The sequence below is a fragment of the Bombus bifarius genome, unplaced genomic scaffold (genome assembly GCF_011952205.1).
Source record: "Bombus bifarius isolate JDL3187 unplaced genomic scaffold, Bbif_JDL3187 scf7180000008006, whole genome shotgun sequence".
NCBI lineage: Eukaryota > Metazoa > Arthropoda > Insecta > Hymenoptera > Apidae > Bombus > Bombus bifarius.
This window is the reverse complement of record NW_022884384.1, coordinates 1,143,358-1,157,304: the sequence shown is the minus strand read 5'-3', so window position 1 is coordinate 1,157,304 and position 13,947 is coordinate 1,143,358. Positions and strand designations below refer to the sequence as shown.

General features: G+C 35.1%; 1 protein-coding gene across 9 annotated transcripts in view; it reads right to left on the bottom strand.

Moving 5' to 3' along the window:
• The window catches only part of LOC117206322 (nuclear receptor coactivator 2-like), a 126,957-nt gene that overhangs the window by 1,426 nt on the left and 111,584 nt on the right, over positions 1-13,947 (bottom strand). For 4 of the 9 annotated variants that reach the window (XM_033445552.1, XM_033445553.1, XM_033445561.1 and 1 more), the window contains 9 exons: positions 13,658-13,823; positions 13,201-13,376; positions 12,681-13,010; positions 12,488-12,600; positions 12,294-12,420; positions 11,786-12,071; positions 10,372-10,695; positions 6,094-6,270; positions 4,737-4,813 (listed from right to left, as the gene is read on the bottom strand). In XM_033445552.1, coding sequence (XP_033301443.1) covers positions 4,737-4,813; positions 6,094-6,270; positions 10,372-10,695; positions 11,786-12,071; positions 12,294-12,420; positions 12,488-12,600; positions 12,681-13,010; positions 13,201-13,376; positions 13,658-13,823 — 1,776 coding nt within the window. The remainder of the gene's footprint in view (positions 1-4,736; positions 4,814-6,093; positions 6,271-10,371; positions 10,696-11,785; positions 12,072-12,293; positions 12,421-12,487; positions 12,601-12,680; positions 13,011-13,200; positions 13,377-13,657; positions 13,824-13,947) is intronic. The other 5 variants (XM_033445557.1, XM_033445556.1, XM_033445558.1 and 2 more) reach the window with 5 other exon arrangements.

Here is a 13,947-nt window from a genome sequence, read left to right as displayed (position 1 = left end):
AAAAAATTGGACAGAGTACTACGTGACGAAAATTATGAGAATGACGTCGTATTGAATTATGTGAGTTATGTAGTCTGGTTGCATAATGCAGGCTTTTACGTGTGCTATGGTAGGATACAAGATATAAAATAGTTATTTTACTCTGCGTTGGGGAAAATTTGTTTTTATGAAATTATGTGCGTTGCATAATGGAACACCTTTTGAAGTTAAAAAGACATTATTTTAAAAGTAAATCCTTTTGAATATAGGCAAGAAATTGCTAATAGCAAATCTAATATGAAATGAGGAAAAGCAAGCGTCTAAAAGTGTAATTGTCTCGGTAAAAGACCGGTGTACATTTTTCAAAATCCTTAAAGCTGTAATATGAAATTTGATAATTAAACTACTGTAAGTTAACTGGCATGAAATTATTCTAAAACAAAGTAATAATAACACAGAAGGAGAATAAATTAAGTGATCTGTCCAAAAGCACCTACATCCTGAATATTTATAAAAACCCGTGATCGTGACACTACGTATCAAAACTAATGCGTTTCTGTTTTAGTGTTTGCGAGTACTCAAAATTTTTGCGATTATATACCAACTAAAATCAAAGACTCGTATAAAATCAATAAATTTGTTTAACGCTATATCGCACTAAGCCAGCATATTTTTTTTGTTTTTTTTCTTTTTTTAGTACAAATTTTAAACACATTCGCTTGTTTTGCCTTGGAAATTGAACTAACGCTATCGTTAGTGATCCTAACGCTGTCGCTGTTTTTCCGAAAATTTCCAAATTCGGACCAAACGTTTCTAACTTTGATCAAAGTAAATAAAAAATCGTATTGTATCTCGAGCTTTTTGAGTACTCACACCAGCTCTTCGCTTCTTCTAAAAAGCATAAAACAAATGAATAAAAAAAAAAAAAGAATCTCGACAAGTTCTCGACATGGAATCGATCGACGTCGTCTCCGAATTCTAAAACGCTCCTGCGGAGGCAAACGCAAAGTCAAAACTCAAAAGAAAACTGTACTGAAGCCACATATGTTCGCTACACATCCAAAGATCCAATGCACACCAAAGGCCGCTAGTTTAATAACGTAAATAAAAAAAAGTAAAATAAAATAAAAAATAAACAAGGGAGAGGAAGAAAGATTCGCTTTGGCCGGGCGCGAATTAACGATGTTCGTAAAGAATAAGGAGAGAAACGGCGTTTTTTCTCTTTCTTTTTCTATTTATAAGAAGCAGTTATTTTGCGAAACGTTAAAGAAGCTACGTTAAGGGTATCGCAAAATGTCGAAAGATTACTAAACTCGCTTCTGCAGACCCGATCTTTCAACTGGAACGCACATAAACGAATAGATCGATTAGTTGATCAATGTTTGATCGCGAGCACAATAAGACCGAGATGTTTAAATTAATTGTCAATCATCGAATAGTATTAACGCGTTCAACTCGCAGTAGATCATTTATGCTAAGAAGCAATCTACACGAATAGTTTAAATTCTATCACCACGAATACAACAATTATTTGAACAAGTTATATCAAGAGAAGGAATTTATACAATTTTTTCCATTTTATCCTCTACTCGAAATTTACTTGAAAATTTACTTTGCGACATTATACGTAATTATACGTAATTATACGTAATTATAAACTCACGAAAAAAATAACAACTCAGAGGCTCGGAAGAAGAGTGTTGCAAGCGATAAAACGTAATTCGTGGAAGGTATAGGTAAATTTATGTACAAAAATTTACGCTCGTCCAAAGATAACGATATCTTGCTACACGTGGCTAATTATAAGGACTTGGAAATTCATAAAAAAAAAAAGAAAATATCTCCAGCGACTATTTATGTTATCTGTAGAAGAAGCGCACTTATTCCACTTTTCCTCAAAACCCCTCGATCATTTCAGCAACTTTTCGCATTTCATCGAACAAAGTTGAAATTGAAATTTACAGGAGCGTAACTTCGCAAAAATTACGTTAATATTACTGTCGTATTGAACACGTTAATCTACGGCTACGCCATCAGAATGATTTGCCATTAACTGGAACGAAATTTCGAAGGAAAATTCGACGAACCGCAACTATTTCGCATTAAAATTAACAATTTCATCGAGGAAATTAATATTCGCGATTGGCCTTCGGAGGCTTCCTTCCGCGTTTCCATCGATTTCGTCGGCGTCGGCGTAAAACTTACCGCGAAAATAGTTTTGCTTCATGCAACGAGAGCAATCGGCATATGAGAGAAAAATAGTAGGTATGTAATAAGGAGCTACGCGTTTAGATATCCATTTGGCTCACTGTGAAAAAGCATTACAATACTAAATGTACGTTACACGATACAACAATGGCAGTGTGATTAATATTGATTACTTCGAATGCGCTAAAGCTTACGGCACCATCACCCTGTAGAATGAAGAGGAAACAACGTGTCTCAGCACCCATCGTATTTATGCTTGAAACATCAACAAACAAACAACTACAGCTTTTCTTTCTTAACGAACTAAGGTACAGCAGCCTTAAAAAAAAAAATGTCACATCAGGCATATACATAAATACAATGCGACAAATATTTTTTGTTACTTCAATTTATTTTACTTTATGTTATTTTAATCGTCTTTTTTGCATTTCGTTTCGTTTGGACAAATATTTTAATTGAAAGCATTTTCGTAAAGCTTCCTCTATATAACGATATTTTTTTTTTATTAAAAATCAACCCATATTTTTCTAGATATAGCAACAGAATTGCGTAATAAATTGATAGAAAATGGTATTATGGTTAAAGAGACGTAACTTGTCAAGTAAATAATGAAAAAAAAGATCGTTCAAAAAATATTTGCTTTTTGCTTACAATTTTCTTTTTTCTTTCCTTTTCTTTTCTTTTCTTCTCCCGTATATGCTCTAAGTCGTGTCTCTACAATGAGATAAAGATATCAAGTGAAAGTATTGCAGGTTCCCAATTTTTGAAAACGATGACCACGATCAAACATTCTATTGTTATTCTAAATATATACAATAGCACGTTTTTGTACTACACGAATTTATTTTTCAAACAGTTGTAAAATATTCGTAATTGAATATTCCTTTGATCGTAAGAAAATTTGAAAAAGCCCTAAAATTTTGAAAGGGAGAAATATAATTTACAAAAAATTTCATTCTTTTATCGAGTAGTCACCGTCGGAAATTAAACGAATCTTCGCGATTATTTGAATTTGATATCTTCATATTTTTGCGTTGCGTTAGTCAGTCGCGAACAACGAGAAATATTTGCGTGGTTACTTGCAATTAATACGATTTAAGAGAATAAACGTTAGTTCTATGCATAGAAATTATACGACGTTTGATCGTAAGAAACGTTAACGCGTTTGATTCGAAAATTTCCAGTCGTTTCTCAAAACTAATTCTCTCGTTTTACAACGACGATATTAGTCAAACTGACAGAGTTATGCAAAGAAGTAAATGTCGCATTTCCTAGTCTCGTAAATTGTCACTGAGTGTAAAACTTGAAACAAGATGCGCCAATGAATAACGTGGATAAAGCGATATTTTGCTGTCTTTTGAACGTGCACAGGAAAACGATATACCAGGCTCGTCGTGATTAATAACCATCGATATTCCAATTTATTGATCCTTCTGCGCAGATACTTTTTAATTTTCGATATCTCGCTAGCGTAACTAATCGCTCGTTATTCTTATTATTTTCCTATCTAAAAATTAATTAACCTTGTTTCTTACGTGTACATCTATGTCGTTAGATATAATCGATTACGATAAGATGGCTAAAAATTGTAAGAACTCTTGGCAAATGACAGACGTATGTTTTTCTACTTTCAATGTTCGCTAGTACGTAATATAATTTCATTTGAGTTCGATTGAAATATTACAAACAGATATTGAACTCTGGCTAAATTATAGGCGGAACAGAAATGTATGTACAAAGAAATACGAAATACCAATTTTCCTCTGATTACCCAATTAACGTATTACCTCTGCATCTCTAGATACAGTGGCAACGGAGTAAAGAATAATTAAACGAAACTATAAAAAGGAAGTTAAAAAAAACGCGGATGATCACCGTCTGACAAGACGAACAAGCTGGCTTGGTGTACCCTTTGTACGTCCACGCAACTATCAATCGTACAAAGTCGATATAACCGTGTATGCACGCGAAACAGTGGAAAACAAAGAGTCTGTTCAACGAAAGATAAGATATCCGCTCTCGTTTCGTCGGAACTTGGTAGAAAGTAAAAATGTCAAAACAACTTGAAAAGAAAGAAAAGAAGAAAAGGAGTAGAGACGCGAAGACTACCTTGAAAAATACTGTTTCGTGATGCAAAAGATAAATCTCGCTATACACTGCGTAGCTGGTGAGCGCGTCAACGATCTATACAAATATGCAGACGTTATCCTAACGTTACGAACGTATTTACGACTACTACAGTGAAATATGTAAATAAATGTAAATAACGTTCAAAGTGACACATGCAAAAAGAGAGCGCTAAAATACCCCCTACAAGTTTTACGCTCAGTGCGTAGAGAAATAAAAAAAAAAAAGTACTCGTTAAACATGTCGTGCACATAAGTTCTGAAGCCAAGCGAAGAAGGGAAGACATAGCATACAAAATCAAATGGGAAATAAATGAAAAAAAATTGTATGTATAAAGAGAGAGATAAATAAATAAGTATATATGTATGTATATAATAAATATATAAATGTATACGTAAAAGTAATTGTCGGAAGGGTCTTACCCTGGAGGATGAGGGGGCACTTCCGGCACTCCCAATGGCCCAGCTCTTGGCAGGGCCATCGCTAACCACAGCCTCACCTAGTTAGGACATTGTAACAGTAGGCGTTACCAGCAATCTTTCATTAGAAATAATGCGTTTTCTTACAAGAAGCGGACGTATTCGTGTTCGTGTGTCGGACACATCTTTCGATCCTGTACATATTTATATGTAATAGGCACGTAACTATATCGTCCTCACGCACACGACAGACACGAGCTATAAAACAACTATCGTTCGATTTTTCCCCGATTCGAATCGTTTACGAAAGAAAAGAATCGATTCTTTGTTTAGTCGAAAGGGACAATTGTATCGAAAGTGAAAGCCGGTACCCACTGTCTGATAGCGATTGATAGATTCGCGTCTCGATCGTGATACTGATGATGAGATATGATAGATACAACCAATGAAATTTGTATGGCGTTGAATCGTCGTGTTTCTGAATATGCTTTTCGACTCGTTCGCGAATAGATTTCGGAAAAGATTCTCGCGGATAGTATTACGCGATCAATTTCTTTGTTTCGTATAGAATTTTACGCAAGAATTTATACACCGTGAAATTTTATGAACGTCAGTTCAGGATTTTCAGGGAAAATTCTTTTCTCAAGTTTTGCAACAAAAACATTAGATTTATAGAAAATATAATTAAGAAGAAACTGAGAACGGTAGACAATGTTAATTAAACGCGAAACTCTCGACGAAAAAGCAGTTCTATTGGTACCATTTACTGCTGAATCGTAATTTCTTCGCCCCTGCAATTTTTAACGTTACATCTATACGTTTTCCTAATATTTTTTAATTTAATGGCAGCTATTAATACAGAGATGATACAGAGAACGAGTTATTCAATTTTTACAACAATATCGGGAATACGTGAAAAAATTAAACGTACGACTATTAAGAAAGTTGTTAAAAAGTGTAATTGAATGAAACGTGATATAAATGAAGCGAAACTTTATGTGAATATATGTAGGATCCCTGTAATACTTTTTCACAGCTTCCAGCACATTATACGCGCTATTTACAACGTACAGAAATAATTATAACGATCAAAGATCAATGAATATACTCCGTAGCGGAACGCGAAATCCAACTTTTTATCAATTTTGTTAATACATCGAGAAACCAATGAACATCATTAGCAATTAATATAATTCCCCCAGTTTTCGAAAAAAAAAACAAAAATTTCCGAAAGAAAAAGAAATTAGGTGGAGAACTAATTTCTTTCCCGTTCCTTTTGTTACAAGCTGTTCGACTAAGCCTCTTGACTAACACACGACTTTCGAAAGAGAAAACGTATCTCTTCTTCCGACAGACGTACCTGCAGAAGACATTTCAAACGTCAGACCGAGTGCTTCGAGATCATCCTGAGATACTTGACCAGAAAGGTTGTTCTGAATATTGTTAGGTATCCTTTGTTGTTGCTGTTGTTGCGTTCGTGCGCCAACGATCGCTCTCAGTTCTTGCCTTACGAACTCCGAAGTGCTGCTAGCATTTCCTGTGACAAAACGAAACAGGACTCGTTAGATTTTTAAATACGGACACGCTAAACACGAACCACGATCCTCGTTTTCTTTTTATTCCCTCTTATCTTCTCTCTTTTTCTTTTCCTTTCTCTCGTGTAAACTGACAACTCGATAATTATAATCTTAATTACATCTTAGGTAGTTACTCATAGATCGTGTATTATTGTGCAAGCAATAACGTAAAAGTTAGTCAAAGGTACAGGATGATTGCTTTATTACAAAATGCGGTATTTACAATATTCCGTTGATATAAGTTCGAATAAATGACTTATTCCGAAACATGTCGATACCTGGCCCATCCTTTCCTGGATATTTATCATGATATTTCAAGCATAAGGATGTTGTTGGTGGAAGAAGAGATAGTAAAAAGAGAAAAAAAAAAAATAATAAATAAAAGTGCTAGGAGACGAAGCTTCGTTCGCTACAGGAGCGCCGTACAAAAAGCTTTGAGTTTTCCTTTTTTTCTGTCTTCTTCTCCTCTTTCTTTTCTTTTCTTTTCTTTTCTTTCTTTTTTTGTTTTCTTTTTGGTTTTTGTTTCAAGATCACACGTATAAAATAGAGCTTCGAAAAACATTTAACGTAAATTATACTCGACGATGCTTAGTAACACTGCGTTTAGTGACACAATGATTAATCACAAAAGCTCGATGTACTGTACATGAGAATGCGTCGTTGTTAGTAATATCTTCTTAGTCTCGTTATTAAGATATACGTACGGTTCTGAAAACCGTGGACTCACACTTTTTTTTTTTTTTATTGTACCGTACGGATGAAAGTTCAGTGGAAATTGGAGAATGATTAAAGCGACCAAGTGCTTTTAGTTTTTCGTACATTTCATTCGCGCGCAATTTGATAAAAATATCGAACAAGCTTAAGTTTATCGATGATATTAACATTTTGTGGTAGTACTATTAACAATTGATACATGTGATTACAATCCTAAAAGATTACTTTTAAGACTAACAATAAGACTACTAAGACTATAAAAAAAATTCAAATAAAAATTAATAATGCGTTAATATGTAGGTATATTCGTAAATTATGAAAAAATTATGAAATAATTAAAATCATAGAATAGAAAAATTCGTTAATATCGATCGGAAGTGAAAACAAAATGGACTATATCGAACCAAAGCAAAGGAAAGAATCGTCCGCATTGATCATGCTCCAATTGTAAAATAACGCAACATATAACGAATGCTACAAACATATAAAAATAATTGATACGCACGAATAAAAATCACGAATGGATCGAAGATCGATGAAGAACATAAACAGGAGAGAAACGAAACAGCATGACATAACAAGCATACAAAATTAAATGTAGACAGTTGAGAATTATGAATAATGATTTTCTCGAGTCAGTATAAATTACACCGATATATGCAAAATTAATTCACTCGAATGTATGCTTCCACAGCGAAATACTTTCACAATCTTAATTAAAATTTATAGACTAAACGATAATGAAATTTTACATTCGAATTTCAACTAATGTCGAAAATTCATGAAAACAGTACTTTTAACGCTAAACTAAATTTTTAATAAAAAAAAAAAAAAAAGAAAAAGCAAAGGAAACTCGCAAGCAGTTCGCTTTTACATATTATCATTGTTTTCTTTTCTAATTTCATTGATACAAAAAATTCACTCTTACGATAGGAAGATAATAATACGTTTAATATATTAATATGATAATATATTAGTTGTAACACAAAATTCATATATGTGGTGCAAGTGATAGTGACGCTACTTTACGTGGTCCGGAAGTGCCGGAGGTAGTCACTAAATACATAGTGTAAATACGTTCTGAACCGGAAATGGGCAAATCAGCACTCAAAGAGCTATTTTCAATCGCTCTTTTAATCCTGGCTTAGCGTTCTTTTCTGATCTTTTTTTTAAAAGTATCATTTTCATTTAATCGTGCCAAATAACATTCCCAAGTTCAAATGACTTCTATGTACTTAAAGGGAAAAAATGAAATTTTTATAAAAATAATAAAAGATATATATGTTTCGGAATAATGAACAAAACAATACGATTCGAAATGCTATATGAGACGACAGGAGTCGTAACACCGGTTAACAGATTTATCTCATAAAAATTGTATTCTATTTTAATCAAATTAAACCATAATTCATTAGAATTGATTATTAAATCAATTTTATGTAAAATAAAATTACAACTACCGCTTCTATCGTTTACTATATTTTCACTATATTTTTATTAGTTGTCTTTTTCACTATGATTATCATTTTTTAGGTAACATACAGAATACCGTAACTTGTACATGGTTTGCCCGCTTCCGTTTCCGGTCCACCTTAAACAGTACGGTGATTTTAACGCATACGAGCCATACGAAAGGTACCTAAAAAGATATGATACAAAGGGTAGTCTTTCCTACTGACTTATCTACTATGTCATTACATATAAGTACATCAGTGTCTACAATCACCACAGGAAAGTGTAGTCTCTATATCGCTAAAAAGAGGTAGAGTGCAGAATCGAACATTATGTCTGTATCGCTGAAATTAGTGTGAGAAGGGGTGTATCGCGTAAACGGGGATGAATATGTACTATGTTACATCACGATTCTCGTAAAATACAGATGAATCGATTTACCCCAGAGACACGAGGCATTTTGTCACGTTTTTACAAAATGTACGTGTTTCGACAGACAAACATTTAACACAGTTCTTGGTACGGAAAAGTCTAACTATTTTGCGTCGTTAGGATCACATATGGATTGTTATTCACAGAATGAAAGGATCATCTAATGAGAACATGGTATCGTTGAAGTTAGTTTACAGTTATATAATGGTAGCTGTTTCCCTTATCACATTATCTTGAAAAAATTCGAATACGTCACTCGTATGAATATTTAATCTTTTATCTTCAAGCGCAAATACCGGGACTCAATTGAATAGAATTTTCTTCTAACACAGTATAAGTAGCGAGAAAGTAGAAAATAAACTCTTCGCGTCTTTCTGTTATTACAAAGTCGAACGATTAAAAAATATTCTCTTTCTAGCCATCTTTTGGACTATGAAGAAAATGCTCGATTATTAAATCTGTTAACGCGTAAGTATATTTAAATTTTTGTGAAGCTCGTGATTTACAAATCACGATTTTCTTCTCAAGTAACGTATGCGTATCTTCGAATGAAACTGAAGAAACAGAAAAAGGACAGGATCAGAGTGTTCTTTAATTCGTAAATCCATACTACAATGTAAACGAAGAATACATTCCATTGGTATGATTACGAAAATAGTCGGCTCTCAAACTATAAACAAAAGCACCATGCAACATTTAACGCTATTTCGATAGGATACGCTACTCTGCGTTGGCATCTCTTATGAGATACACGACAGGAACGATCGACAGAAAAGATACATGAAAAAGAATTATGACGATGGTCTGTTTCACTGATCACTCGAGAAAGCTCGAAACTGAGCAAGACACCAGGAAGTAGACAAAATTGAAAAAGGCAAAGAATCCTTCGAATCTCAAGAATCATAGGAATGCTATTAAACGACAGTGGTTCAGGCATATCTCTATCGTTGCAATTGCAATCTAACAAGCAAGAATGATGTCTCGATGATCTTGATGAATAAAGGCAAATGGAAATGCATGAGAGCAAAACAGTCGTTGAATTCGAGATGGAATGATCCGATTGATTCTAATCAAATCACGAGATATTTCACGGCATCTGATTAGCCACACAGCAAGCACCACTTCCCATATGAGACGTAAAAGAGGAAATATACAGGGCGTCTAAAAAGTGAAGGGGTACATTGAACGCATGAAAAAACGCTGCAGCTTATATGATCGTCGTATTTACAGTTGCTTAGGTAGATACATCGATGGGGTGGATGGTGAATAGAGAATGATGTGCTTTCCCACGTATCAACGAAATAAAAAAAAAAAAAGAAAAAAAGAACACAATATGTCTCATGCCTTTGTAGCCGATCTCGTGACACGAGGTATTTTAGATACAAAGAAGGGCGTATACGGAAGGGGGGGTGTGATGATGACGAAGTGATGGTCACATGACATTAAGTGGTCACATGACTTACCACCCAATTGGTGATTGACAGGATTACCGGGAGGCAAAGACCTGGCATCCTGCGTGTCCCCAGGCCCTGACGAATAGAGTGGAACAGACGTCCGATCGTAACAGAACTGATTGTTCTGCATGTCAGCAGTGTTGATAGTATTGGCGGTCGTGTGGTATATCATAGAAGAATGTTGTTGGTTGGAGAAGTGTTGTTGGGTATTCGTTACGTTGTGTTGATTGTGAGTCGGTGTTGCCGGGTTGCAACCCGAATGTGGATGACTAGGTGAAAGAAGAGGTTGTTCCTTACTCACTCCGCCGTAGTGCCGGGGCGAACCTACCCCACCTGCAACATCAAGCTTGTCTATCTCCTTGCTTCTTGTAATCTCATAGCAAAAGCGTTTATAGCGCTTCTAGCCAGCTTTCCTCCATGCTCCACTTTGAGATTGGAATACGTCTAATATAATATAATTTTGGTCAAGTTCTTCGTATTCTTCGTTTTATAATATGTAATCGTATGTAACAATACGGATATTAAATGCATGTTACTTTATACTATTGTACTTTATATGCACTATTTCCTCTTTTGTTTGGATTAACATAGAATTATGTTTAAACTCGATTAAATTTTTTTTTATATTTTGTCTCACAATCATAAATTATTGGTTATATCGGAAACATACTAGAAAAAATTGTTTGTAATATCGTTTTAGTTCCAAGAGAATGTTGGATGTATAATATATAATATATATTGTAAAATCAATGGAAAATGATACCGAAAAAACAAATGTATATTATTTCTTTCTAAAATTAGAACAAGTTGAAAAATACTGATGTAAAAAAATGTCTAATAACTATCTATACACATATCTATCTAATCTAAACGTACTTGTTCCGTTTCTGAACATACAACAGAGAAACACATATTGGAATCGGTTTTATACTTACCTATGTACGCGTCGACAAGATATATATATTTAGATCACACCTTCTGTTTCGTATTCGTATTATATATATTTATTCGCATAAATACTTAAGATTAATCACACTAATATAGAGTATTGAATATCTTTGACGATACCGACACGACGAACGAAATCACAACGCGATCACCGTCTTAGAGTCTTTCAACGCCTTGCACAGAATACGGGTTCAAGTTAATATATACATTCGCAATTACGCATTAAAGAGTACCTACAAACTTTCTTCTTTAAATGTACAATTCGTAAATACTAACAGTATAATTTTACGTATTACGATCACATAAAAAAAAAAATATCACACAACCTATGGAATCGAAGATACACGATTTAAACGTAATAAATGCACCACTGCGTGATCAGTAGCAATAAATGAAAAAAAGTCTCATTATAAATATTCGTAATATATAATTACACCGTCAATGAAGAAGAATTCCGAACAGAATATCAACCTACCTGGCAACTGAGTCGTAGCTGAAGGTGTAGAAGTGGTCCGTTGCAACCGATATTGGGTCGAAGGATTTGGAGCACCAGGATTAGGGCCAGGTGGAAATTGGCTGGCTGTGGGGGACGTAGGTGGGGGAAAGGTTTCCGCAGGAAACGGAGACTGCCGAGCAGATGCTGGAGTCCCTGGCGACGGCATTGATCTCTGCTGTTGCTGCAACTGCTGCTGCGCGGTAGGTTGTTGCTGCGATCTCACCTGGTTAACGGTGAATAATCTCGGGGTATTACCATAGTTGCCCTTAATCACAAAACGTAAAAGAAAAATTAAATATTCGTGTCGTACGTAAACAAGGACGTAAATTATATAAACGGGGCGCGAAGTAAACAATGGAAATTATTCTAAGAAACGACGCGCACGCGCTCCTCTCGATAAAATAAAAACAAAACTTAAAAATACAAATGAAACTACGCAACAGGCATTTAGGACGCCTTGTCTAATTAAATGACTCTTGAAACGTACTTGCGTCACCCGTGGCGACAACGGCTGAGGGTGGGAAAATGACAAAATACCAGCCGGTGAGTGCGGCGAGAGTCGCGCTGCCACAGACACTTGTTGACCACTGTTAAAATTACTGTTTACGATAGGGCTAGAAACAAATGAAGAATGTGAGATACTTGCAGAATAATTATTAATTTTACTAATTATTAACTTACTGTTGTGGTAACGTTGAAGGATGAGAATACGAATGAGCAAGTCGATGACCGGAAGGCATCTGGACGGATCCCCCATAACCTGGAGACACTTGTGAATCTGGAACACTCGACCGCTGAGAACAATATAATTTATCAATTACGTGTAACAAGTTTGTGATTTTATGTAATGACTCAAGACTAACTCTGTAATTACCTGTAACGATACATTTGGCGCAACAGTATTGTTCAAAAGGTTATCGATATTGTGAATTCCGGTAGTAATTTGGTCCGTAGCTGTAGCATTGGAAGGAATGAGTAACTGCTGTTGCTGCTGTTGCTGCAGCAACCTCTGCTTCAACTGTTGCTGTTGTTGTTGTTGTATCATTTTCGTCCGTTGCTGTTGCATTTGTAATTGCTGCTGTTGCGTGAATTGAGCGGTCGTCTGCCTGACGCCCGGTTGCGTATTAAACCTCATCCTTGACTGTTGTTGATATATCGGTGGTGGCTGGTAACTATGACTCGTCGTTACAGGGGTGGTACCCAACTAAAATTATATCGTTCATAAATATTAATTATCACGACCATGTAATACCGTGTAACGAGTACACGCGACAAGTAATATCGATAGAGCTACCAGGACGGTCGATGTTAAAAGTAATATATACATATATTTAGTATATTACGATTATCGCAGACGCGTTATAAAAATACGCGCGAAAAGGATATCAACTTACTGCTGTAGAGTAAGCTGGAGGCGTGCCAGGAATTGTTATGGTGGAAGACGTTGGATTTACGGCAGTCTCGCATAACATCAACGACTTCTGTATCGCGTTAATCGCCATCTTCTCGTTCAACGCGTTGTTTTGCGGTGCTTCGATTGCATCTAGGAGATTTGCTATCGCAGACGAATCTATTAAATAAAAATTATTATCTATAATGATAATTACTTTCGCTGTCACACGCGAACAAATGGCACAAATAACCCCTGTGAGTGTATTAGTTTACTGCTAACGAGTATCTCTCGAACGAAGCATCATTAAAAGAAAGCAAAATCACAAGGTTTATAATTATGCCGTGACAGCGAAGGTATACAGTTATATATCTAAAATATATTAAACATAAAGGAGTGAAAGACGAGTATATATTAGACACAGTTCATGCGTTTAATGGCAGTAATAATTAATTGTATACCTGTGATAGCTTCATCCGGCACGAACTCGATAACTTGATCTAAGATATCGGAAAGATCAGGATCTGATGACTGGTTATCCCAACCACTGGGATCGGTGCTCGTTTGCCGATACTCCCCGCTGCCCGTAAATTCCGAATCTATTTGACCAATTTGAGGTCTTTGTTGCTATAAACAGGTAACAAGTCTCGTAATTATTTATTCAATTATTCTGTAATTAGACAAAAACCAATATTTTAACAAAAGAGTATAATAAACGATCGAATAATTTTATAATATAAGGAACTGAATA